The sequence below is a fragment of the Pseudorca crassidens genome, chromosome 13 (assembly GCF_039906515.1).
Source record: "Pseudorca crassidens isolate mPseCra1 chromosome 13, mPseCra1.hap1, whole genome shotgun sequence".
Classification (NCBI taxonomy): Eukaryota; Metazoa; Chordata; class Mammalia; order Artiodactyla; family Delphinidae; genus Pseudorca; species Pseudorca crassidens.
The window spans coordinates 28,013,787-28,036,779 of record NC_090308.1 but is presented as its reverse complement, the minus strand read 5'-3'; the positions used below and the strand labels follow the sequence as shown (position 1 = coordinate 28,036,779).

Sequence of the window (22,993 nt, the reverse complement as noted above, 5' to 3'; positions counted from 1 at the left end):
GAGCACAGGCTCAGTAGTTGTGGCACACAGACTTAGTTGCTCCATGGCATGTGGGATCTTCCCAGACCAGGGCTTAAACCCGTGTCCCCTGCATTGGCAGGAGGATTCTTAACTGCTGTGTCCCAGAATTTTCTTATCATTTTTATTTTTTCTGTGTTTTCCAAAATTTTCCATAACAATGTATTACTTTTATAATCAGAAAAACTACAAATAAGCTTATTATAAAAAAAAAAAACCAAAACAGAAAGACCCAATCTAAGAAGTAACATTTGGAACTCAGCAAAAAAGTGTCTACGATTTTCCCTAAACAATTTTTTTATCATCAGTTTGTATCCTATTGATTATGAAATTTCTTCTCAATGCCTTTTTGAAGAAAACATCCCCAGACTTAAGGATCAAAATTTTAAAAAAAACACAATAAAGATGATTTTCAAATTCCAATTTCATGTTTTTCTGGATGAGAGTAATACAAATGTTAGTTGAAAATAACAATAGCAACATCACCTATAAAGAGAGTTACTACTTTTTAGGATAAAGTTATATTGAATTTATAAAAACAGTAACAAACATTTTGAAACTTACAGGAAATCCTTTAGTGATAGGAATTTCAATATTAAAGATGAGGATTCGGGCTCTGAAACGAGTGCAAACCTTAATGGGTTCTTTGGGGCCACAAAATATGCAGCCAACACTGTAACAACAACAAAACAAAAACAAAAAAGGAGAGCAGGTAGTTGGGGGGATAATTAAATACACATCCAATAGGAAACCTTTAAAACCATTAACAAGGTAAAACAATCCAGTAAATTAGGGACTTTTTCTAAATAGTCCCTTTTGGGTTAAAGCATGGCTTTACACCATTATTAACCTTATGTCATTTTCATACATTACTGTTTTCCCTCAAAGAACATGTCAGGTACACACGTTGACACGTATTAATTTAAATTTTAGTAGGTTCTGCTTATCATTGTTACACTTCCACAGTGCCTATTTCTGGCCAAATGAGATTCAGAATTAACACTCAATTCTTTCATTTGAGCTGGTGAATTGCAAATTTTACGCGTTTTGAGGTCCTACATCCAAAACAATGGTCGCTTAAACTCATTTTCTCACTCACTTGATTTTGATGACATCCATCCCAACCAACGTAAGACTAACATGATCGCCTGCTGCCGCCCAGTCGACAGGTTCATCATGCAGAGTGATTCCTGGAAATGAGTAAGAACCAAAGCATACAGTGAAACATCTCAATATCAAACCATAACAACCAAGGGAGTTTGGCTGATTTGTGCCTCATCAGTCACTACTCATCATTTTCAATATGAATGGATTGAGATTGAGAAGTGTTAACTGTAAGCACTGAGGAAAACACACTTCCTCTAGACTTGACTCTTCTGGACCACCACCCTAAACATAAAGTGACTTGTATTTGTCCATAAAAGGCTGATTTCTACTTATTTAATCAAGATTTTTAAACTCATTTATACGACTGGTATATTCATTAAATAGGCCCCATTCTAATACTTCTCTTCTATTAATGGATACAGGAATAATAGTACAGTCCCAGTTATTTTCAAAACATAATAGATGAGACTGGGGAAGATGTCTAGTAGTATTTAAGCTTTGCTCTAATTAGACAACGACGTAAACAATCTCTGAGTAACCCACAGGGCATCGGTACTCAGTCAGATGGTACCCTCGGCAGGCCCCTTCATTATTCATGGCTCAAAAGAACTGCTTCCCAGAGAGACAGATGCACAATGATAAATAGTTTTATGAAAAGGAGGAGATTAATAGTGTAAGAAAATTTAATTTAAAAATGATCCCAGCTATTGCTACCTTTATTACCTAGGGAAAATCCTAGAGTATAATTGCAAAGGGCAATAAAACTCAGGTATTTGAATAAAGGCTTTTAAAAGGTTTCTCATATTTTCTGATTCTGTGGGGTAAGTTCCTTTCTATAGGAACTTGAGTCTTAACGATGAAGACAGTATGTAGACCAACCACTGGGGAACAGTTCTTGATTGACATGTTTTTAGTAAATTACAATTCACCCATCTCCTCCTGAAAATACTTATTTTTTCCATATAGCATACTCTTAAGTGAGTTTCTTTGAGACTTTTTGGGAGTTCAAGGAGAACTTTAAGGGCTCTGAGACAACCTAAAGTTTTATTCAAAGTTTCATGTAGGTGCACATCTGCATTAATCTGAGAAGAGGGGCCATACTTTCATCAAGGTATCAAAGAGGTTCCTGACTCTAAAAACATTAACAATTATGATATTTTAAAATGTCTGTCAAATTTTCAACTAATTACATTTAGTTTTTACATGTAAATTTAAAATGACCATATCTGAGTTTTGGTATGAAATGTGGAATTCAAGTCAGGAGCTAGCTACTTACATAGACTAGAGATTGCCTTTAGCTTAGGATTTAAGAGCTTTCATACTAGGAGTTCAATTAACAATATAAAATTTTCTGAAGATAATATATAATCTGACTTCCTTCCCCCAAACATGTTACACTGTCCTACCTGTGATATTTATCTTCTTAAGCACTTTCTTCACTGGAGAAAGAAGTTCTTTTTTAACACTCTATGAACTTATATGTTAATAAAGTGAAAATGTAATTTCGAATTTCCATTTGTTGGTAGCAGATTTAGTCAGTTCTCTTTTTTAGGACACTACTGGTTAGTGAGCCATAGTAGCACCTAAAGTGTTCAGACAAAAGCGTGCATTAAAAAATCAAATAAATCAATCAAAAGCATTAGGGTGAGAAATTGAGGACTGAGAATCTCCAAGTTGGGTTAGAAGGGTGGCTCTCAAGGAGTGAAGCAGTGCTTCTCATATGGCTTCCCTTTAAGAACCACTGGGTTAAAGATAAGTGGTTGGAGTTTTTCTGGTAGGGTAGGGACAGGAAAGAAACAGGGAAAGAATGTAGAACTTTCAGAGGTGACCAAATTATGATTTTGGAGCTCACAAAGGAGCCAATCTGTAAGGTCTATGACCATGGTTTAGGATCATGGTTTTAATTCATGTCTGATTATATTAAAAAAAATTTCCTATTCTCAAAAAGGTCTTTAACATATAAAGAAATTTGTATTTCAATAGTATTGCAGCTCTTGATCACTTTAAGAAACAACAGCAGAGATAATTTAACCTAAATTTAAAGATGAATAAGGGAATGAAAGCCAAGTTACTTCCATTTAACCTTTTTCTTTCTACTTGCTTAGAGATCAAGAAAATTTTGTTTGATAAAAATAATATACACTTTTTAAAAAAGAATCATTTTCCACAGACCTTTTGTTTGCAAGTTTACTTTATAGTATAAAACAGATCTTCAGTTTTATGTTGAAGTCAGAAGTTTAGTTGGAAGCTAGAATAAGGTAAGTGCAGAATTATAAACTTTTAAGCAGAATTCAAAAAAGAAGAACATGTATACAGGTAAGGTCAAATGATCAGAAGATAGAAACAGTTATGAGCTATTATGAAAGGTCATATACATGCAAAAGCAATAACTGCGGCACTTAAAACTAGCTCAATTTCTCTTTTCAACATTAGGATTCTCTCCATTTGCATCTTATTTTCTTAAGTCTTCCTGTGAAAAATTTCTTCTGGTATAAACATGATCTAGGTTGTTAACTTATAGTAATTCTGAAATACACATTTCAAAACAACAGACTGTAGCACTCTGCTTTGCCATTGACTATTTAGTGCCAGGATGGGGTCAGACTTAATTTCTGCTACTGAATACTATTTTAAATGTATCTGACAGGTGTCTATACATCTGGGTCAATCCTAGCCAGCCTTCTTGAATCAATGTCAAAAAAAAGAAAAAAAAATGCTACCACAGTTAGAATGTTATATGTACATTTATACACACATAGTCACAACAGAAAAAAATCGTTTAATGTTTCACATTTTTACCTTCAACAGTTAGTATCATTTTGACAGTCAGTTACAATTTCAGTAAGAGGTTATTTACTCTGGAGTTAATAACTAAACTACTTTTAAAAATCCGCTGTCTCAACTTAAGGGTTATTTAACAAAAGAATCTTGCAGAGGAATACCTTTTGCAGTACAAGTTTCATTAGGAGGCATTGCTAGTAGTCGGTCACCAGTTTGGATATAACCAGCTTCAATTTTACCAGTTACACAAAATCCAGATCCTTGATCTACAAAACATGCCAAAATTTTATAATGGTTCACATAACAATATCATCTATGTTTAATACTGCTAGCTATACTAAGTTTCCTAGTAGTTATATAAAACTAGTAGTTCAATGAACATTAAGCAATGATCATTTCAGAATTTTTAATATATCTACTAAATATGACACACCACATTCTACTCTTGATTTTCTTATAAATAAAAATATTTATATTAGAAAAAGTGGGAATTCATTCCTTTTTCAATTTTATTGAAATGAAATTTATTGAATACTTACTAAGTACCAGGCACAGTGCTAAACTCTGGGAATAAAGAGATGAAAATATAAGCCCCTACCTACAAGGAGTTTACACTAGTGAAGAGAAAGGCAAAAACAATTACATTGTCCTGAGACAAATGTTATTTATAATGTGCAATGGAAAAAAAACAAGGTTCATCAAAGAATCCATGATGATGGGGAATGACTACACTTTAGCAAGGCACTTAGAAGAAGGAACAGGAGTTTACCAGATAGTTTGTGTGCACGTGCAAAGGCACAGTCATAACCAAATGTGGGACGTGCTAAGACCCATGTGTCATTTATATGGAATTTATATGGGGACCATTTGGAATAATGAGGGAAAGGGCAAGACAGGAGGCAAAAGAGGTAGACATGGGACAAATAATAACGGGGCCTCATAAATCACACTTAGGGCTTGAATTTCATCCTCAGTTAAGTAACGGGAAACCAGAAAAGAATTGTGAATGGAAAAGTGACATGATGGTGTTTCTGTGTCAGAGAGATGGGGAGGTTGATTGAAATGCATACATGGACTACAGAAAGGGAAGAAACTCAAGAATTTGAGAATAAGGTATGACAGATTTAAGGTGATAAGGTAAATGGGGGATAATCGCAAAAACAGAAAAATCTGAGATGCGCATTAACTGTGAGATAGAAAATTAAAGAACAAGATCCATTTTAGCCTTGGTGAATTTGAAGTATCTGCAAGACATACAGATGGAGAAGATGCATTCAGGGGGGCACCAATCACACCAAACCCATGAGAATGGTACCCTGGGAGCACACTCCCTGTGGAGATGCCCAGCAGCAGTTAGCAGATGTATCTGCAGAGTGAGAACAGGTCTGGGTTGGAGATTTGGGAAGCATCAAGATGCAGGAGATAGATGAAATCATGGATGTCGGTCCAAAGGGAGCATGTAGAATAAGAAGAGGACTGAAGTGACAGAACAAGAGGACTGAAGTGACAGACAGGGAAAGAGGAGCCCACAGAGAGGATACAGAGAGGTGAAAGGAACAGAAGAGCAGGAGAAAGTCGGTCACAGAAACCAAGGGGGAAAAGTTTCAAGGTGGATGTGGCTACAAGCCTCAGAAGTAATGCCAAATTCAAGTAAGATGGAAGTAAGATAGAACTGAAAAATGTGTACTGACGTTGGCAACCAAGAGTTCATTTGATAATCTCAGCGGGAACTGAGATTGAGGCAAGTAATGCAGGCAGAAGCCAGGAAGCTGCCTGAAGAAAGAAGAGGTAAACAAGTAGAGTCAGCAAACCCTATTAATCAAAAAGAAAATTAAGCACCTCTTATATTTTAAATAGATAATAAGCATTTTGAAAAGAATTACCGTACTTCCTCTTCTACTAGAATGCTGGAAAATGATAATAATAAATTTCAATTTCATTGAATGATTTTTGTGAAGCACCTTCATTTATTCATTTATTAAACAACATTTATTAAGTATGTTTTATACGCCAGGCACTGAGCTAGGTCTTGCAAATATGGATATAGAAGTGACAGTACTTGCCCTCAAGGAGTTCACAATCTAAGTGAAATAAACAGCACAGGAACAATTATAAAACTGCATGAAAAATGCAGTGACAGAGGATACAGAGAACACAGAGCAACACCTTAGGGTATGTGTGTGGGTGACCTCAATTATCACCCCAGAATTATCAATTTATTGCTGCTCAGTTCCAAATCTACTCTCTACTTCCTGCTCTGTGATAATGGAGACTTGGGGAGCAGCTGACATCTTTACCATACCGATTATTCCAATATATAAGTTATATATTGGAATAATAAGTTACATCCTTTTATTTATTAAGACCTTTTATTCCATTTCCATTTTATATTTTTCTGTGTAGGGCCTTGTACACATTAAACTGGATGTATTCTTAGGTATTTAATACACCTCCTACAACACCTCTTCTGGGTTTGTCCTTCCTTGGGTTCTCTTCCTCAGCCCTAGGGTACCATGTAGTGCCCTTGTATCTTATAGTCACTCTTTTTAATATATTAATAATCCTTGATATTAAACTTCCCATTTTACATATGTGTGGTGTCTATTTCCTGACCCAGACTGCTATATATGGGTAGGAAATGGACAAGTAAAGAGAGAGAAGAGCACAACATGGGTAGACATAGTGGCAATAAAAACCCTATGTGATTAGGAAATACTGAATGATCCAGTTCAGTTGAAGGATACAGAAACTAAAGGAATCCAACGGGAGAAAAAAACTATGAGGCTAGACAGATAAAGGGTCAGGGTTTTTTTATACTTGGAAGGTGAGTATGAGATGGGGAAATGGTAAGTAAATTGAAGATTCTTCTAGGCAGGGGTGTTAAGTAACTATAATTGTATACCACTGGCATAAAGAAGGAAGAATCTGAAGACAACATAATAATTTTGTCCAACAAAAGAGGTCAGGAGTGAATGGAAAGGCAGGGACCATACTGAAGTAGGCCAATAGAGGTAGCACTTACCTTTGAAAACATCAGATACACATAATCTGAAAGGCTTGTCAACAGATCTTTGAGGAGGCTTGAAGGAATCTGGAAAAAATGGTAAAATGGCAAGGTTTAATTTTAAAGTAATTTTTTTTTTTTTTTTTTTGCGGTACGCAGGCCTCTCACTGTTGTGGCCTTTCCCATTGCGGAGCACAGGCTCTGGACACACAGGCTCAGCGGCCATGGCTCACAGGCCTAGCCGCTCCGCGGCATGTGGGATCTTCCTGGACTGGGGCACGAACCCGTGTCCCCTGCATCGGCAGGCGGACTCTCAACCACTGCGCCACCAGGGAAGCCCTAAAGTAATTTTTGACTCATGTCCAATGAGTCCACTATACTCCCATGTCTCTCAGAAAATAATTGTTTAATAAAAACTAACAGCAAATTGACTGTGATTCATATAATACTCTAGTTTATAAAATGTTTTCACATGTGTTTTCTCATTAATGTCACAACAGTCTGTGAGGTAGGTAGGGCAGGCATTAATTAAACAAGAAAAATTTAGCATCAGTTTAAATATTGCATATAATTTCAAAATCGGTGACCTAGCTCCTCTGACTACAAATCCTATGCTTTTTCACACATATCACTGTCCCCCATAAAGAACTCTAAATAATAATTAATATCAAGTTCATAATGCATTAAAATTAATATGGCAGTATTCTTACCAATTTGTTCTAATAAACATAGTCCTTTATACCATTTTGTAAGTTCACTTGACTGAGATCTTGTGATTAGATTTTCACCACTGAGACCACTTGTAGGGATAAAAGCTACATCACTTTCCTATAAAAAAGATTGAACATATGAAACTCAATACAACATTGTTTTTAAAAAATTAAAAGGTTCACTATTAGCATAACTGTACCAAGTTTGCAAAAGCAACAGTGTACTTTTTAAAAAGTAATAGAAATCAGAGAACTACTGCCCTGAAGTTATCTGATACAACAGTTTTCAACTTTCTTGATTTTGTGGGAGGGAAACTTACAAGCATTAAGCATTGAGTGTTTCCAAAACACTCAAGCATTTTTACCTAGTAACGTAGGCATATTTCACATTTTTGCTGGAGAAATTTCTCTCTACTAGTTTCCACATTCCTCTGTGACCTCCCTAAACCTATACATCTAATTTAATAGGTGGAGAAAAAGTCTTCTACTTATACTAGATCCAAGCCAATTTATAAAATGTATGCAATTTTCTAAAATGAAGTAATCCAGGGAATTCCCAGGCAGTCCAGCGATTAGGGCTCTGCGCTCCCACTGCAGGGATCCCTGGTTGGGGAACTAAGATCCTGCATGCCACGCATGGCATGGCAATAAACGGTCAGTCAAACAAACAAACAAACAAACAAAGTAATCCAAAGAATGTAAGACATACATAATATCAGGGAGAAATAAAAACAAAAAGAATTAAAATACTGAACAAGAATAGCAAAGTAGTTTTTTCTCTCATATCAGTAAGATGAGACTTAAGGAAAGTACCCAAATAAATTTAAAATTATCTTACCTTAAAACCTGCTTGCTTAAGAAAGTGCCCAAGTTTTCCAGTAATCTCTTGAAACCTTTCTTGTTGCCAATTAACCTGATAAAGATCCAATTTATTTTTAAAACTATGCTTCAGACCATGCTATATATAAAAAATTAAAATTTTTGCAATAAAATATAAACAGTCAAGACTATAAAATTATAAAATCTATTAAATATGAAATCTATTAAAATTAAAGCTCACAATGTCAGATCTTACTATTAATATGATCTAAAAGTAAATTTTCTTACAACAGAAAGGTTGGAAACAAACTCCAATGTTTATAGAATTTTTTGGATATGCTAAAAGTGACTTCAAATGTGGGGAGAAAAAGTGAATAACTTATTAAATTGTGCCTGGACCAACTGCTGAAATAAAATAAAATTACTGACACCCCCCCCAAGTCAAAGAGACATCTTAGTGTATGTATATGTAATATGAACTCTAGATAACCATTCCCATGCTATAGTATTTAGGAGTAAATGTAACACTGTCTGTAACTTGTAACTTACATGGAAATTCATGTCAAAATAAGATAGATAAATGGATGGATACAGGGGTAGATAGACAAAAATGAGATAAAGCAAGTGGCAGAATATTATGTAGCAGGTATAATATGGGTGTTACTGTAACATTCTTTCAACTTTTCTTTATGTCTGAAAATTTACATACTAAAGTACTGGGAAAAAATAAAAGGTATATGTAATAATGATACTATAAAAGAGCATGTAGAAAAACTTAGGTGAATATGAATTTGATCCCAGGGTAAGAAAATACCTAAGCATAATGAAAGAAATCAAAAGGAAATAGTAATATCTTTAAATTAAGCTTACAAATTGATTTTTTTAAAGTTTCAAAAATGAGCAAACTACATAAATTCCAAAAGAAAAAATACAAATGATAATATACAAGGTATATTTAAATATTATGACCATTCATAGAAGAGTAAGTTTAAAGAAGAAAAATCATGTTTTATATATCAAATTGGAATACAATCTTTTAATAACAGCAGTGTTGATGAGAATTTGGGGAAGTGAACACATCATATAGAAGTAAATAACTAGAACTTTTCTCAAAGGTATTTTCATCATGTACAGCAAGTCTTAAAATATATATTTATATCCTTAGGCCCAGAAATTTCCATAGAATAGACTATTTCTAAACACACACATACACAAAACTGGAAATATTCAAAAGTAGGGGACTGTCTGAATAAATGTTAGTGTATCTTTAAAATACACTAGAATAAAGCTATAAAAACTACCTCTTTGCCTCTTTGCATAAAAATTATTAATTACTTGGAAACATGAACAAGAATATTGTCAATTTTTTGAAACAGTAGATAATGAAACAGACTAGAACCCAATATTATTAAAAAAAGATTTTTACGTGTAAAAATAAATTGGATGGAAGTACAAAATGAAAAGTTAAAAATTGGGCGGGGGAGTTAGAAATATAGGTTATTTCAGGTTTTCTTTATACTAAAATAAATATGCATTTTTATAACTTAAAATGACTTTAAGATTTATAAATTAATTCTGAAAGTGAGAATTTATCTTCTTGCTTAAAAATTACTAATACCTCATTTATTTACTATTAGCATCATGAATTTATTTTTTAAAATATGACAACTGGACTAAGAAAATGTATACTAGTCACACCTGAGGTCATCAGTACGGCAGAACATCATCTTAACTACCATGGAAAACGAATTTTCAAGAAGCCTTTAAATACCTGATCCATTTTATTGACTGCAACTGCAAGCTGGGTCACTCCCAGAGAACGAACCAAGAGGCCATGTTCTCGTGTTTGTCCCCCAGTCTCAAATCCAGCTTCAAACTCTCCCCTGCTGGCATCTACAACTAAAACTGCTACATCTGCCTAAAAAAGAAAAAAATAACAATCAAAACAGCAAATAATGTCACAGCATTTTAATTCAAAGGACAGATTATTAAATTAGTTGTGTGGGTGAGATTTTAAAGGCAGACTCCAACCTGACACCAAACACAAAGCAAATCAAAGGAATTACACAAATGGATTAAAATTTTGGCACGAGCATGTGCCAAAAAAATAATGACATAAAAAAGTAAAAATTCCCATATTTGATTACATAATAATTATTATAACCAGGCAAAGGGGTTATGTTTCTGCTATCAGTTTTTAAAGATTTTCACATGTCATCATATAATCCACACCATAATAGGAAATAAAATGATCATAAAGTAAGTAAAGAATTTATCAGGTACTTTGTTCGGGATACAACAGAACTTTATAATTTAAATCAGAAGTATCATGTACATACTTTGGTGGGGGCAATTTACACTATTATTTCTATTCTTTTTCCTTTAATTCTTACCCAAATATTCCTTCTGCTTTATATCTACTCTTAAGTGCATCATTCATACCCAATCCTTCATGACTTCTAATGTTAAACTCCTAATTTCTTCAATGAGATCCAGTTCTTTTGATCAAGGATTCTTAGTTAAGAGCACAAACTAAAGCAATCAATGTGAAAATTGGCTCTTTCACTCATGTGTAGTCACTAGCAGGTCTCACACCTCAGGCAAATAGACAGCTATCTCACCTCACAGAAACACTGGGGGATAAATGTAGTTTACTTAAAGCCCTGACCATCCAAATCCTAGGCTCAATGACTGTAAATCTCCTTCTCATCAGGTTTTGCTAATAACTGTCAAATTATATTTACTTTTTTAGATTAAAAATTGAAAGTCATTGAAATGGTATTAAGATACCTAAGTCAGTAAGTATCCTTCCTGATCCTCTTTCCTATTAACATCTCAAAAAACATTACTGGGCAATTTCTCTATTCTTTCTAAGCAACAGCTTGTCTTTGGGAGCTTAAATGGCTATACATTTTCAAGGAAGCCTTTTCAGTGGTAAAAAGCGATCTCTCCTCATCCATCATGTATACTGTGTATATTCTTCTTGTAGTACATCTGTGTTAGCCTTTCATTGTTACATGTCTTACCTTTCTACACTGTGATTTCCTTGAGGAGAGGCAACATGTGCTATATGTATCTCTGTATCCAGAAAAGCCTACCACAGTACCTCATACACTGGGTACGTTACTTAATATCTTTGAGCCTATTTCTTCATTTGTCTTATAATGGAATTCAATTAAATAATCTCTAAAATCCTTTCCTACCCTAATTCCATCAGGAGTTTGGAGTAAATGTTCTTTATGATTACTCCGGACTCTAAGATTCTAGGATTAAAAAACATTTCAGTGTCATTGTATGTTCTGGTGTTTGCCTCTCCCATTAAACTATCAAAATGTGCTTTGTAGTCCATCATATCTCCACACTGCCTACCATTGTGCTTGGCACATTCAGTAAGTTTTCACTGAATGAAAACATATATACATACACACACATACACACACATACATACACACACACACATACATACATACGTACACACACATACACATAAGGAAACAAAGAAAAATATACCCTTTGGTAAATGCAATGAGAAGTATATCAATTTAAAATGGGGCTAATATGTATTTCACAGAATTGTTACAAGGATTAGATTAAACTAAATGCATGCAAAATACCTAGTACAGAGTCTGGCCTGTATTCAGTAGTCAATCAACGTGATAATTATTACTTTTCAATCTTCATTATCTCATTCAGTCCATGGACTGTAAATTAATATTCTGAAATTATATGTCAACTTCCTTAAATAGAATCAAATACTTCCTTATTTATCTTCAAATATATTCTAATTTATTCATATAACATCCTTTTTAGGTTGACATGCTCATAACATTTGTTGATAAACATTCCCTTTAAATGGGTGGAAGAACTCAGAAAACGGTCAATCATTGAACACTTTTGCCAAGTGACACAAACTTCTGAACTCTCCATATTTTCCAGTAGTCATCTATTATAGAAGAAATCAATGTCCTATATGTGTAGTGCTATTTGCATTGTTTTAATTATTTAAAGTTATTATCTTTGGTTTTTTCAGTATCCTCATTAAGAATCATGTAAGCTTACAAATTGCAATGGTTTTTTAATCTTAAGAAAGCAAATAAACCACAGGGGGAAGACTCCCAAGCTTCACTATTTCTGCATAAATTAGCTCTTTAAAAAGATATATGACTTGAATATAAATATAGTAAAAAGGCAGATGTTGAAATATTCACTCCAACTTAGTAATAAATGAATTATAAAGCTATGCCTCATTGAGCCCTTACCATTATTTTTACTACAAAGAAATTTGTAGCTTTTATACCTTTGCTTCTTTGTAATAAATTAAAAAAGGTTTTATAAAGCACCAATAGAGATCATGAAAAATACATTTCTCTATTTTTTTTCAAATTTTTTAAAAAGTTAAAATTTTAATATTTTAAAAGTTATAATCCTAGCATTATAACCTCAGCATCAGGAAATTTTATGTACAATCAGTGTACTTTGGTTAAGAAAATATCTGGTACCTGGGCTGCTCCTGTAATCATATTTGGAATGAAATCCTTATGGCCTGGAGCATCCATTAATATAATAACTTTGGTTTTGGTCTCAAACTTTGTCATACCAACATCCATTGTTACTCCCCTTAAAGAAAACATAAAATGGTTAGAATGCACCATAGAGATAATCAGTGTTATGGATTATTTAATAATATAGGTGAAATGACAGTCTAAATTCTTAAGTAATAATGGGAATTCTATTATATAGTCTATTATTTTGAATAATTAGGCTATCTGGAATTTCTGCTGTAACAGATTACACTGGTATGGCTTTAAAACAAGGTTTGGATACAACAAGAGCTTAATCAAAATGATTGATGCTTCCCATTTCCTTTTTTTTTTCAGTAAGAAGCAGTACAGATTGTGAACAAAGAAAGATATATAGGGACATATCTGGAGTGGGAAACAATAAATACTGCAGATGAGAAAAGATAAAAATGAAGAATGACCACTATCAGGATGTACCTTTCCTCATTTTCTTACATTTATGCTTCACTAATTATAGAAATAAACTTATAAAACTTTCATTTGTAAGGCTGGTCAGTATGTTACACATTTAGCAAACAGGAAATATCAAAGGAGATGAACAATTTTTTAACAATTGAGAGACAGGGACAGTAGTGGTTTTACATCCCATGTCATCCTCTTGGAGTCCAACACAGTGCCTCTTCTTAGCCACAAAAACATAGATTCAGATATAAGGAAGCCCAGGAGGGTCTACAAAAGTAGCAAGTCTTTCTAGACTGCAGGAATTTAAAAAGGGAAATCACATGGGCAATAAACTAGGTAATTATTCATCCTGGTTTGCCCAGGATAGTCCATAGTAAGGAATGAGCACTCCCTTCTACTACCAAAGTGTCCCAACAATTATAATGGTAAATTATGTGTTCACCCTAGCAGTCAGGTAACTGTGGGTCTCCTTAGTCAAGTTATTCTAGTTTAATCCGAAACCATGGGCCATTTGAGTTTGCAAAAATGATACTTAATTCTCTTTAATAATCCCCAAGTAAGTGCCTGAGAATAGTGATGAACCAAGACTGAGTCTGAGCTCCTCCCTGGACTGCTTTGACCATACTCTTTTGACCCAGCTCTGCTCTGCATTTGTAACTGAGAGGATATGAAAATGTCACTCAGGCTACTAATTTCTGTCCAACACATGAGCAGAACAGAGGATTTATAAATATTTAACATGGTAGGATAAGCAATTCACTGTATTTTTGAAATGCTACTAAGGAATATATAGTGGTGAATTAAAACTCCCATTATGTATATGGAAGCTTCTGCTACCTACAGAATAAAGGAATATTCTAAAAATTGTAGCATGCTGAGCAACAGAAAACTACCAGCAGCAAAAATATGACAGCCAACTAGCAGATTTATTGTTAAAAAAACACTAAAATTATTAATTATTCTAGGAGATAGATTATTAGCTTACTTGCCTGCTCAACTCACACATGAAGTAAATTCAAACAAAGCCATTCTAACTTAATTATACTGTCCTCAATCTCTTTACCTACTTAATAGATAGTACAAAAAAACTAAAAAGCCATATGTCAATAATCTGCTTAATAAGCTGATAGGTGGAAATTTAGTCTTCTAATACTGATATCATACAAAATTCTGTTTTCCAATATTCATTTTCCCAAAATGTGTAACTGTCCAACTATTTTTTCTTACTAGGTTGTAAAATAAGCTTGTGATACTATGAAGAATAAGAAAGACACCTACAAGAAAAAAACAAAATAAAACTGAAACCACTATGATATAAAATTCTATTTACCAGAAGAGCTAAGGAATATTGTGACCTGCTTTATTGAGAATTATCTTATATCAATACTCCAAGAAAATAAACATACTTTTAAAAAGTATGAAAATCCAAATATGTTCTCTAATCATATTCAGAATGAAGACATCAGAGAACAGAGTAACTTCTTTGTTGATTCAGGATTTTCAGAGGGCTTCAGTCTTTATTATTTTGAGACAGTAGGTATATTTGCCATTTCACTTAATTATAAGTGTCCTCTTTCTTTCCTGACAAAGGTGCCATTGGCTTCCCCATCCCTACCAGTTCTAACATGAAATATCTAAAAAGACTTCAAAAGAAATACTTTGGCCAGAGGTATATGAATATCTATATTCTCCTAAAATCTCACCAAAGTTAGCATTGAACACAGTAACACATACAGAAGTAACCAAATGGATTAGATCTACCTGGTAGGAGACAGGTTTAATTACTTGTTTGTTGACTCTGTCTCATAAAAGCATAGTACAGAAAGTATAAAGATGAATTAAGCCTGGTAATTTGAATTTACCGGTCATTTTGATTCTAGACAGAAGACAGTTTACTACAAAAAGTTACCTTTCCTTTATAACCTGATATAATAATCTTATGTATATTAACATTATATATATTAATTTTAAATTAAGAGTCTTGCTCATAATTTTCATTCAAAATCAAGACAATTTGACATATACTCAGGGAAGTGACAACCGAAACTTCTCCCACAGAATAATTAGCTAAGGGTTTTTACTGCCTTTTTCTCTGCTTTTAAAAAAAATTTTTAATAAACATTTTTTAAACTATTTTCATAGAATTTGGAAGAGTAAAAAATGTATGTAGACTACAATGAAAACTACAATAAAAACATTTCCCTGATAATTGAAAACTTTTTTCTAAAAATAGTCTCTAAAATATTTCATGCTTTGTTTCATGCATATTCAACATATTTACATACTTATTTAAAAGACTATATACCATTTCAGAATGAAAATTTTGAAATATAGTGCCTACCTTTCCCTTTCTTCGCCAGTCTCATCCAAGACCCATGCATATGCAAACGAAGATTTGCCAGCCTTTTTAGACTCTTGTTCATACTTATGCATAGTTCTTTTGTTTACATTACCCAGAAGATAAAGCAAATGGCCCATCAGAGTACTTTTCCCAGCATCAACATGACCTAAGGAAAATTGATTGAGGATTAATACTAGATACATTTTCTAGATGTTGTTCACATTGAGGCATTGCAGGAATATGTAATTCAATAGTTCATGTCAGTGTTTAGAGTAATAAATACCAATTTTTATCAAATAACAGTTAAGATGTCTAAATGGAGGGAAAAAAGCATGTCTCTTTAAAGGGGGGAAATTTTCCTTTATTTCTGGAAATTAAGATTATCAATGAGACAGGCAATTTTCAAATGTTCACAAAATGAAAATGCCACAACCAAGTCTAATGACCTCTTTAGTGACTTGGCATTATTTCACCCAGAGTGACCTTGGAAACTTGACATTATGATGCAATGCCTCCTTGCTTCATGTCTATTTACACCCACAGAGAAATGCAGAGTGGAACGAGTTTCCATGCTGCCACTAGAAGGTTTCTGGGCTTAAGCCGTTGACTGACAATCCAGAGGAACAAAGGGCATTACCAATGACCACTAGGTTGAGGAGTTGCTTCCCTCCTTGCCGCTTTTCCAGCTCCGCTTTGATATCTATTTGTTGCCTCAGCTTGCTAGACTTTTTCACTGGTGTCGGTGTTGAACTCTGCTCTTCTGATGCTTGAATGGTGTGGGATGGAAGGGCTGATTTAGAAGCGGTCTCAAGTACATCAGAAGAAACAAGGCCGGTATCTTCACTAGAATGTCCTTTTTGAGGTGTGTGGAAAATATGACCATTTTCTTCAGCAGTTACTCTACAGAAAGCATAGATAGGAATAAAGTGCTTAAAACAATTCGACTGATATCCTATAATGTCAGAAGGGCAGGGAAGTTGTCTCTTCATATTCCTTACACTTGCAGACCAAAAAATGATCTTCACTAAGTGGCTAGAGTCTGTTAAGGTGGAAATGATAAGTAGCTAGACCCAAACCACACAAATACATACATGGAAGATCCCAAGAGAAAAACAGACGACCAAAAACTAAGATAAGAAGAAAATATCCCATAAAATAACTGAAATTCAATGTGTAAGCCCATAGCTTAGCCATACAATCCTATCAAAACAGATGGCATAAAGGAGATATTTTGTAAAAATTGGCATTGTGTTCCTGGAGATAAATCAGTACTAAAAAAATAGCTTTATCAGTTTTATCCCTAACTCATTCCTCCAACCAGACAGAGACTTACAATTTTTTTTGCTCAAACACTATCCTTAAGGGAGATATTGCTAAATGTGTACATTTTCTTATTACTTTTGGCAAAAGAGTTTTAATTCATTAATTCAACAAACACTTGATTCACTAAAAACTATATTAACATATACTAGCACTGATGTTGAGAAGAAAAGATAAAGAAATGAAAAAGTTATCAACTGATCCCAAAAGCTTACAATCTATTGAGGAACTCAGATATGTAAAGTAGAAGCAATACCATCTAGCTTAACTTATTTCCTCCTTGACAATGACATTGCCTCCAAAAGTAAACACTGATCTTATTTCTTCGATAGTTCTTGGACTATCCTCCATAGAAACTATAACAGTGCTATGCCATGGATAGCTATAAAGGATGTAATCTAATCAACCAGACTACGATTTGTCTTACCTTTCTTTCACAGAATTAGGACACAGAATTAGGACAAAGAACAGGTTAAATTGCAAGTTATTAAGAATGAAACCAATTACATGTGACTCAATGTGGATCTGGCAGAGAAGAATTACATACAGAAAGCAGTTTACAAAAATAACTTAAGGATTGCAGCTAATGGAAATGTATACGAACAGTGAATCTGCCAATATTTTCTTCTTGCCCACAATAACAAAAACAGATTCATTGTTCCCCCTCAGGGTGTTTTTACGTGCTCAACACTGACCCTTCCTCCTATGCCTCAGGAAAAAATCACATTCGTTATATTTGCAACTTCATTAAAAGCCTCATATTCATTCCCATTTTATTTGGTTTTGCAAATCTCCACTAACCAACTTTGGTGTTCACTTTTTAACACTGCTTAGACAGATTAGCTTCATCTCAAACTACAGGGAAAAAATATCAGTATGTGGAAAATGTTCCCATTCTTTTTTTTAAGAGTCCAACCAAGTTAAGTAAATCAAATTTAAACTATAATTTGCAAACATTTATTTGAATGACCACAGCTAGTTCTCTAAAACAAAAACATGATAACTCTGCATTTAGGGGAGTAAAAAAAAACCCTACAAATTACAATGAAAGTATTCAACCAGAATGACTAGTCACGTCACAGAACGTGGTTCTGATCAGACCTGAGAGAAATCACAATCTCTGGCTGCAAATCTTTCTGTTTTCAGTGACAGAGGCTTTTCTTCAAAGGAAAGCTCACGCTAACTCCAACGTGGAAAACAGATAAAAGCAGAACAGCTATGGCTGACACAGTGGGTTGAGGCCTGAAACTCAGCTCATCCACCCATCCAGGCAGCCCTGCTCAGGATAGGAAGAGCGTCACAAAACATGGCCTGACTCGATTATTTCATTTACAATTCAGTAACATGAAAGGTTTGCTTTTCTTTCACTTTCATAATAACATTCCCTTCAAGTAAATTTTAGGCAAACTGCAAATTAGTTCACTAAACTGTACAATGTTAGAGAAAAGGGTCAAAGTAATTAGAAAAGCATCGACGAAAGTCTGTACTTAGTAAAAACTCCTGCGTAATATGAAGTAAAAGCTAATGTTTTAAGATTTTGAAAAATCTCAAAGATGAGATCTAAAAATGACCATTCTGGGTTCAGGATTATAATTACTGACTGGTACAAAAGAAAGTATAGGTTGGTTGAATATTTTTTCAGGTGCTTTCTGATATAATTTTGTAACCTTATCTACTATTTTAAAGTGACCGGTCTGTTTTTTTTAAAACCGTCTTTCCAAGAGTGGGAATATTTCTACATGAATCTAGAGGCTTAATCTTTCTTTGAGAGTTATTTAAATGATACTGGAAAGCTAATAATTTAGATTGAAGAGGTTAAGCACAGAGTTATTTGTTCTCTATGCAAGGTTCTAATGATTTTTACTTACTGCACTTTCTAGAGAAATATTTACTATCTTTACTATTAGTGAAGAAAAAGTTTGCTGTTTCAGTTTCTTCTAAGAAATGCATTATTCTTTCTTTATAAGCTGCCACTGGGAATCACACTATGTAGAAATCTATGATGCTGAAATCTTGACTCAAAAGTGTTTATGTTTCTCTGTGCTTTCTTGAGACCAAATCAAAACAACAGCCTAAGTATTATCTCTACTATAAATGTCCCCCCAAAATCCTATAAAAGTATTTGAAGTAAATATAGCTTGGTCCTTGAGCAACTATATGCATTCTGAGTATCTCCATTTGTACTTGCAGACCTTTCACATTCTGATGACGTCTCCCACAGGGCCACATCAAAATATTGGCTCACAGGCTGCCTTTTACCTTTATATTATTTCCAGGTTTATTTTTAAAATAAAATGTATTTCTCCAAGGACTCTGATCAATAAATATTTAAACAACTATTCTACGAAAGGAATATGATGATGAACATTAATGGTCCCTGTCCTCATGAAGCATATAGTCTTGTAAGATTTTGAAACGCTTGCATTATACTTGTAAAGCATAGAGGTGGGTTTCTAAGAATTATTTACTTATATTTACTATTTATTTTTTTCTTGATCATTTATTACCCATTATTTTTATAAATATTCACATAGATAACTATGCATTTACTTCTAATATATAGATTAATATACATAGACAAGTCTAGAATCAAGCCTATTTTCTCATTCCCTTTTCTTTGTACTATGCTCATCTGCATGTTGCTTTCTAAACCTTCTGCATAAGATTATAAAATCCTTAGAACAAGGAATTGTGTATTCTATTTATTTTTTCCTCTCTCAATGAAAATAATTCCATAATAGGATTAAATGGCACTCAAGACATGAGAATAAAAAAGGTACTTATGATTCTTACAACCCAACCTTCATTCAGAGAGAAAAGACATACATTGAGCTTTTTGTTACTGAATCAGGATTCAGAATTATTTTAACGAGCTAAAGTTACTCAAATTAAAAATTAACGTTTTCATTCATTCATTTAACTAACATATACTGAATGCCTACTATGTCCTAGATATGGACTTCTTTCCCTCACTAAATTTGAAATCTAATGAATAAAGTCTTGCTTCTATAAAATAAAACAAAAAAAATGAACTAGGTAATCATTAACATTCTTCCCAACCAAGACTCATGGATACTTCTATTAATTTACATAAAAGAATGTTGTAAGGGAGAAAAAAATGGCTGCTGAGTTTGTATTTCCTGAAATTGGGGGAAAAAAAATCCTCTATTGTTTATATTTGATAATAGTGTTTCGTGTCTGATAGACAAAATATATATAATTTATAAATAATAGATTTAGGAAATGATTGAAAAACCTGAAAACTTTTAAAGAAGTTTAAAGTTAATGTCTTTAGGGGAACTAAGATCCCACATGCTGCACGGTGCGGCCAAAAAAAAAAAAAAAAATTAAAGTTAATGTCTTTAAACTGTGCTGTTATGTCTCAAGCAACCCACTTTCCTTGTCTATAAAAACTCCTGAGAGAATCCTAAAGACTGTGAAAAGAAAGAATAAATGAGTGCTACTAAAGTATGACTTATTATCATTTCTCACTAGATATTTGCAATTCTAGGTAAGTTTTATTTTATATTTTGTCTTTGTTATACTGATCCATTTTATTCAGTATGAAAATCTAAAAGAGTTTAAAGATAATAGTAAAAAAATTTTAATTAATGATTCCTTGATTCACCAACTACATTTAATTCCCAAACACTGCTTGCTTACACCATCTAGTGGCAAAGGATTCCCTACCTCACAGTGCTAGATTTCACAAAATCATAGGTTTTTAACGTTAAAGTAGCTATATTTAATTTGTATAAGGAAATTGACAGTGAGGTAGGTTAATATACATAGGTAAGTCTAGAATCAAGCTTAATTTCTCATCCCCTTTTCTTTGTACTATGCCATACTGAGGACCCATTATACTTCAATGATTATATTATGCAAAATTGAAATAGATTCTCTTTCTTACAGTCTAACAAGAAGACAATACTAATTTCAAAAAAGGGGGGAGGGGTTAAAAACCTTACCCAGGCACTTCAAATCCCATAGTTTGCTTCTTTCCAGATACAGTCATTTTAGCAACTTTTGGCACAATTTCAGATTCACTTCGAGATGACTGGGAATCTATTGATTTTCCTAATGAAAGAGTAAAATATAAAAGTCTAGTTAATTCAAATTGATTCCTAGAAATATTTATTACACATTAAATACATATTATGGTAATTTTCACAGAATCACATCTTTATACGTATTTTTTCTCTAAAAAATATTCAGCGAAATTTTAAAATGCTGAAAGAAATTCTTCTGTCACCTTATTCTGGGAAATCCCCCATTGTCAGGACTCTGCTGTGCTTAACCTCCACCAAATCTCTTCCTAATTTTGAACTGACTCTTAAGTTTCAGTATTAAGAGGTCACAAGGTGGTTTCTGCATTGAGCCTCATTCTGACATTATACCTAGACCCTGTATCTCCCTCTCCTACCACACCCTTTCACAATACTAAAATTGTCCAGTCAGTTAGCAGATGGCTAAACTATTTTTAATCGTGATACCTACAAACTGATGAGCAAGTTGAGAGTCTGCTGAATTGTGCTAGATACTGCATATATTTCACTTGCTCACAATACTAGACTTAGTAAGATATTTGATATCTCCACAGAATACGGGGGAAGAAGTCAACATAGAAAAAGTAAATTAAGAACATGAAGGAGAATAAATTACGAGCTAGATCAAAGTAAGACTTTTATGCATTTGATCCTTTAAAAAATAGATATGAAATTCTTCAGAATGTATCTTTATTATTTTCAGTAAGAGTACCATCAGGATTGGGTCCACATAAAACTATGGAAACCGCATTGCTACACTGGTAAATATATATACAGAAATTACTTTTAAAAATTAGAAAAGATAAATTAATGTACATAATTCATTCAAAATGTTTGCTATTTGCTTACTATATGCCAAGCACTACGCTGGAAATATAGTGGTGAACAAAAGCAGACATAATCCTTGTACTGAGAGAGCTTACAGTCTAGTGGAGAAAACTGATCACAAAAAATAAAATTACGACTGTTATTAGTGTTATAATCTGTATACGGTACTATCAGATTTGGTGACAGGGCACATGAATTAGAGTGCTTCCATAGGAAAATGAGAGTTAAGTGAAGACACAAAAAATGAGCAAGAATAAACTACCCAGAAAGGAAGAGCATTCCAAACAGAGAGTAGCTGTATGAGGGCCCTGCTGTAGGAGGCAGCATGGCCTTCAGAGCGAGTAAAAGCAGAGGGGAGAGGGAACATAGTTAAATGGAGCTGAAGAGGGGGGCAATGGCCAGGCAATGCAGGACCTTTAAGCCACAGCAAAGATCCTAATGCTTTTTCTAACACATCTGGAAGCCAACAAAATGATGTAAGAAAGTGGGGGGAAGGGAAAGAGAGGAGAAGATAAAACAAAGGGTCAAACTCAAAGGAGAAGTCTGGGCTGGAGCATATATTTATGATTCATCAGCACATAATTAGTTGTTGAAGGCACTGACATAAGTGAGATCACCAAGGGAGAGAATACTGAGTAAGAAAAGGAGTGGTCTCAGGACAAAGCCTTGGAAGAAATTCAACCTTTAATCACAGATAGAGGACAGCAAGAAAGAGGACAGTGAGCCTACAAAAAGGTGACAGAGGAGGGCCGGGGAGGATGGTGCCCAGGAAGCTAAGGGAAGTGGCATCATCAGAGTCTGAAGTTGCTGTTCAGTCAAGTGAGATGACTGAAAACATTCACTAGTGACACGATTCCTTTAGATAAAGGTCATTGGTAGAGTTAGCAAGAACCATCTGAGAGAAGTGAGGGAAGGCAAAGCCAGAATGGGTTAAAAAAAAGAAGGTGAGAAAACAGGCAGCAAGTACATGTCCACTATCTCTTACGCATAATTCCAAAATCCAAAAGCTCTGAAAAATTAAGGTTTTTTGTTTTAAC

The 22,993-nt window shown here is 33.9% G+C and overlaps 1 protein-coding gene across 8 annotated transcripts in view; it reads right to left on the bottom strand.

The window, feature by feature from the left end:
- Nucleotides 1-22,993, bottom strand: part of HBS1L (HBS1 like translational GTPase) — an 80,762-nt gene that overhangs the window by 8,874 nt on the left and 48,895 nt on the right. For 6 of the 8 annotated variants that reach the window (XM_067702030.1, XM_067702023.1, XM_067702024.1 and 3 more), the window contains 11 exons: nucleotides 21,051-21,159; nucleotides 16,400-16,662; nucleotides 15,763-15,928; nucleotides 12,939-13,056; nucleotides 10,211-10,357; nucleotides 8,459-8,533; nucleotides 7,621-7,738; nucleotides 6,929-6,997; nucleotides 4,068-4,172; nucleotides 1,118-1,208; nucleotides 583-691 (listed from right to left, as the gene is read on the bottom strand). In XM_067702030.1, coding sequence (XP_067558131.1) covers nucleotides 583-691; nucleotides 1,118-1,208; nucleotides 4,068-4,172; nucleotides 6,929-6,997; nucleotides 7,621-7,738; nucleotides 8,459-8,533; nucleotides 10,211-10,357; nucleotides 12,939-13,056; nucleotides 15,763-15,928; nucleotides 16,400-16,662; nucleotides 21,051-21,159 — 1,370 coding nt within the window. The remainder of the gene's footprint in view (nucleotides 1-582; nucleotides 692-1,117; nucleotides 1,209-4,067; nucleotides 4,173-6,928; nucleotides 6,998-7,620; nucleotides 7,739-8,458; nucleotides 8,534-10,210; nucleotides 10,358-12,938; nucleotides 13,057-15,762; nucleotides 15,929-16,399; nucleotides 16,663-21,050; nucleotides 21,160-22,993) is intronic. The other 2 variants (XM_067702025.1, XM_067702026.1) reach the window with 2 other exon arrangements.